Source organism: Microtus ochrogaster, assembly GCF_000317375.1.
Source record: "Microtus ochrogaster isolate Prairie Vole_2 chromosome 14 unlocalized genomic scaffold, MicOch1.0 chr14_random_2, whole genome shotgun sequence".
Lineage (NCBI taxonomy): Eukaryota > Metazoa > Chordata > Mammalia > Rodentia > Cricetidae > Microtus > Microtus ochrogaster.
Window position 1 is genome coordinate 13,092,210 of NW_004949097.1, and position 3,992 is coordinate 13,096,201.

General features: G+C 50.4%; 1 protein-coding gene across 1 annotated transcript in view; it reads right to left on the reverse strand.

The window, feature by feature from the left end:
• The window catches only part of Tm7sf3 (transmembrane 7 superfamily member 3), a 34,099-nt gene that overhangs the window by 11,723 nt on the left and 18,384 nt on the right, over positions 1–3,992 (reverse strand). Inside the window, exons 5-6 of the mRNA XM_005364604.3 lie at positions 2,564–2,735; positions 984–1,161 (exon numbers count right to left, since the gene is read on the reverse strand). Coding sequence (XP_005364661.1) covers positions 984–1,161; positions 2,564–2,735 — 350 coding nt within the window. The remainder of the gene's footprint in view (positions 1–983; positions 1,162–2,563; positions 2,736–3,992) is intronic.

Here is a 3,992-nt window from a genome sequence, read left to right on the forward strand (position 1 = left end):
CCCCCCCCCCCCATCCCATCCCACACCTTTGGCTATGTGACTCCTGTTCTCCAGGCTCTGATGGTCTCACTGCCCGGCTTACACCTCCAGGCAGGTGTCCAGGAGCAGGGCTTGGCATGGCTGTCCCCTCTGCCTGGCAAGTATGGAGCCCCAATGTGCGACTGCCTGCAGGGCCTTCACCAGCCACGTCAGCTCACCTTTCTCATCTGCACGCGACTGCTCCCTGTCCTGCTCTGTGTTTCTTCCTGGTACCCATGAGCTTCTCAAATGCTACTGCATATGTGTGTGCGTGTATGTGATATGTATTATAAATACAGCATAGCCATCTTATCTCCCTTACTACACACACTCACACACACACATTTATACACTTATACACACACATCCATACACACCACACTCACACACAAACACACACTTGCACACACACACACTCAAACACACACACACATTCATACACACACACCACACACACACACACACACACACACACACACACACACTGTATATGGAGGGAAACTGACCCTGAGTAAATGTGTGACCTGGCTTGTCTGTTGTCTTTGCAGCACTCTGGTTTTGCGCTGGTGTATTCTGTTGCCTTGCATGGAGTACAGTAATATGGCACCTTTTTCAGATTGATTTGCTTTATTTTATGTGTTGAGTGTTTTGCTTGCATGTGGGTCTGTGCACCACATGCATGGCTGGTGCTCACAGAGGTCAGCAGAGGTCGGCAGATCCCCTGGGACTGGAGTTACAGATGGTTGTGAGCTGCCATGTGGGTGCTGGGAGCTGAATCTGGGTCCTTTGCAACAAAGTGCCCCTAACTAGTGAGCCATCCCTTCCCGAGTGGGGGTCTTACAAACGGTAACGACTGAGTGAGCAGAAGCTAGACAAATCTCTGGAGAATCCTAAGCTCTTCATTAGTGGAAACTGATCTGTGAAGCCAAGGACGCATTTGTCCGGGTTAAAGTGCACACACTTACCAGGAGAGACACAGCTCCCATCCCCTGACTCCAAGCTGCAGGCATACGTGTGCACAGGAACATAAGCAGCAGACGCATTGAGGAACGGGTCCCAAACGATGACATTATAAATCACTCCTTGTCCCGGGAGGGAAGAGAAGGACACGGTTGTTTTGTCGTCTGCTGTCAGGGTAACCACCTAAAGCCAAACATAACAAGCCGTGTTTACGTGGCCTCTTAGAGCTGTGGTCACCTGTACCAACCAGGACAGAGTCCCCAAGAGGGACTGACAGCTGAGGGCTTTGGGGGAGGGAAAGTCAGCTTCCTTCTGGAAAAGACTTTATTTTGATGTGCACATGCCTCTGTGTGTGTGTGTGTGTGTGTGTGTGTGTGTGTGTGTGTGTGTGTGTGTGTGTGTGAGAGACTGTCCATGGAGTGTGGTACTCACAGAGTCCAGAAGGGGGCGTCAGATTCCCCCTGAGCTAGAGCTACAGGCAGTTTCTGAGCCGTCTGATGGAGGTGCTGGGAACTAAATCCAAGCCCTCTGCAAGAACAGCAAGTGCTCTCAACAGTTGGGTCATCTCTCCAGCCCTGAGAGTCAGTCTTCTTTAAGAATGTAGCCTCTGGCTGGAGAGGTGGCTCAGCGGTTAAAAGCACTGGCTGCTTTTCCAGAGATCCTGAGTTCAATTCCCAGCAACCAAATGGTGGCTCACAAGCACCTGTAATGAGAGCTGGTGCCCTCTTCTGGCAGAACACTGTATACATAATAAATAAGTAAACCTTTAAAAAAATAAAATCCGGACAGTGGTGGTGCATACTTTTAATCCCAGCACTTGGGAGGCAAAGACAGGTGGATCTCAGTGAGGTCAAGGCCAGCCTGGTGTGCAGAGAGAGTTCCAGGACAGGCTCCATAGCTACGGAGAAACATTGTCTTGAAAAACAAACAACAAAGAATGTAGCCCCTGTAGGCTGACCATGCTCCACTGGATGGCTCATACCCGTAAGTGTACGGTCAGCACAAACTGCACTCAGTAGGTTATTTGAATCAAACAAGGAGACAGAAGCTGGGAGGAGTTCAGGGTGGATCTCAGAGGAGTTGGAGGGAGGAGTTAGGAGCAAATATGATTCAAATACATTGCATTCATGTATGAAAATCTCAAAGAATTAGCAAAAATGTTAAAAATATTAACCAGGGCCGGGAGGTGGTAGCGCACACCTTTAATCCCAGCACTCGGGAGGCAGAGGCAGGCGGATCTCTGTGAGTTTGAGGCCAGCCTGGTCTACAAGAGTTAGTTTCAGGACAGCTAGGGTCGTTACACAGAGAAACCCTGTCTCAAAACAAAACGAAACAAATGAACACCAATGGATATATCCTTCAGCTGTTTCTCAGTTGTTAGACTTTTCCCTTTACACTTTCCAGAAGCTCTTGTCTAAGTTATTGGAGTGTATAAAAAATTATCACCTACTTCCTTCCCTGCATCAGGATGATGAGGGCATAGACATGGCTGCAGTCGAAAGAGAAGTGACTCTCTTCTTCTCAAATGCTAACATCGTGTCAGAGCACCCGACCCCACCACAGGAGCCGCAAGATCCAGACTCACCTTGACCGCACTGGCCTTCACCTGGGGCACCTGGGCCATCCTCTGAAGATGCCGGAGCAGCGAGGCCTCAGTGAGGTCGCCCTCGGGCAGGAAGTACTGATACACCTCATACTGCAGCCTCCATCTGGACTCCTGGCCTGTGCTCACGTCACACGGCGGGGGCTCTGCGCCTCTAAAGCCAACCAACAAAACTGAGCATCAGTGCCTTGTGGCTCAAGTCCTGTCGATGGGAAGGAGCCGGGGCTCTGATTTCAGTCTTCTGTAGGTACAGCTCCAATTTTACCACCGCGGAGCCTACGTGGTATCCGAGAGGGAATTAGCACACAGCGATGGGCTGGACTGGCGCTGCTCAAAATCCACACCACAAGTCCCTGCCTCCAATGTGACAGCATTAGAAGTGGGCTTTGGGGAGGTAATCATGAGGGAGGAACCCTGAGCGGGACTGGTGTCCTCATAGATGAGCCCGGGCAGGTCTCAGGCACACTTCCCTTTTCATACGGACTGAATATGAAGTCTGCAACCCACAGGACGGCCCCGCGAAGAGCCCACAGGTGCCACCTTCAGGAGTGTGAGAAGGACATTCCTGGCGTGATGCACGGCTGTAACTTGAGAAGCAACTTCAAGTCAAGCCTGGTCTACACAGAAACTTCCGAAGCAGCCAGGGACACGTGTGAGGAAATCAATCAATGCCTACAAGTGAGTGAATGAGTAAATTCCTGCTGTTCATAATCCACTCGCGGAGTTTATGGTACAGGTCGACAGTCCTTAATCTACAAACCTGGAACCTGGAACTTCCTGGGCTCTGCTAAGATCTGAGGTGTCAAATTTGTTACTACTCTGGGTTCTCAGATCAGGGATTCAGCCGTTAAGGTCTATTCAAATTTCCATCGCTTCTGGCCCCAGTGCTTCAAGTAAGGGATGCTTAGCCTATTCTTTGAGGAGGCGGCACTATCACAGACACAGACAGATACACACAGAGGTTAAGGTAGACAGTGGCACTCACTATCACACACACATGCACGCACACACATGCACGCACACACACACACACACACACACACACACACACACACAGGCCGCAGTGGACAGCGGTACTGACTATCACACACACACACACAGAGGCCGCAGTGGACAGCGGTACTATCACACACACACACACACACACACAGAGGCCAATGTGGCTGAAAGGAAAACAGATTCTAAAGTGGGCTGTGCCCGGAACATCTTTGCTATTTGATAGTGTATCATGTGGTTTAAAAGATTGGATTTTAGCCGGGCGGTAGTGGCGCACACCTTTAATCCCAGCACTCGGGAGGCAGAGGCAGGCGGATCTCTGTGAGTTCGAGATCAGCCTGGTCTACAAGAGCTAGTTCCAGGACAGGCTCCAAAACCACAGAGAAACCCTGTCTCGAAAAACCCAAAATAAATA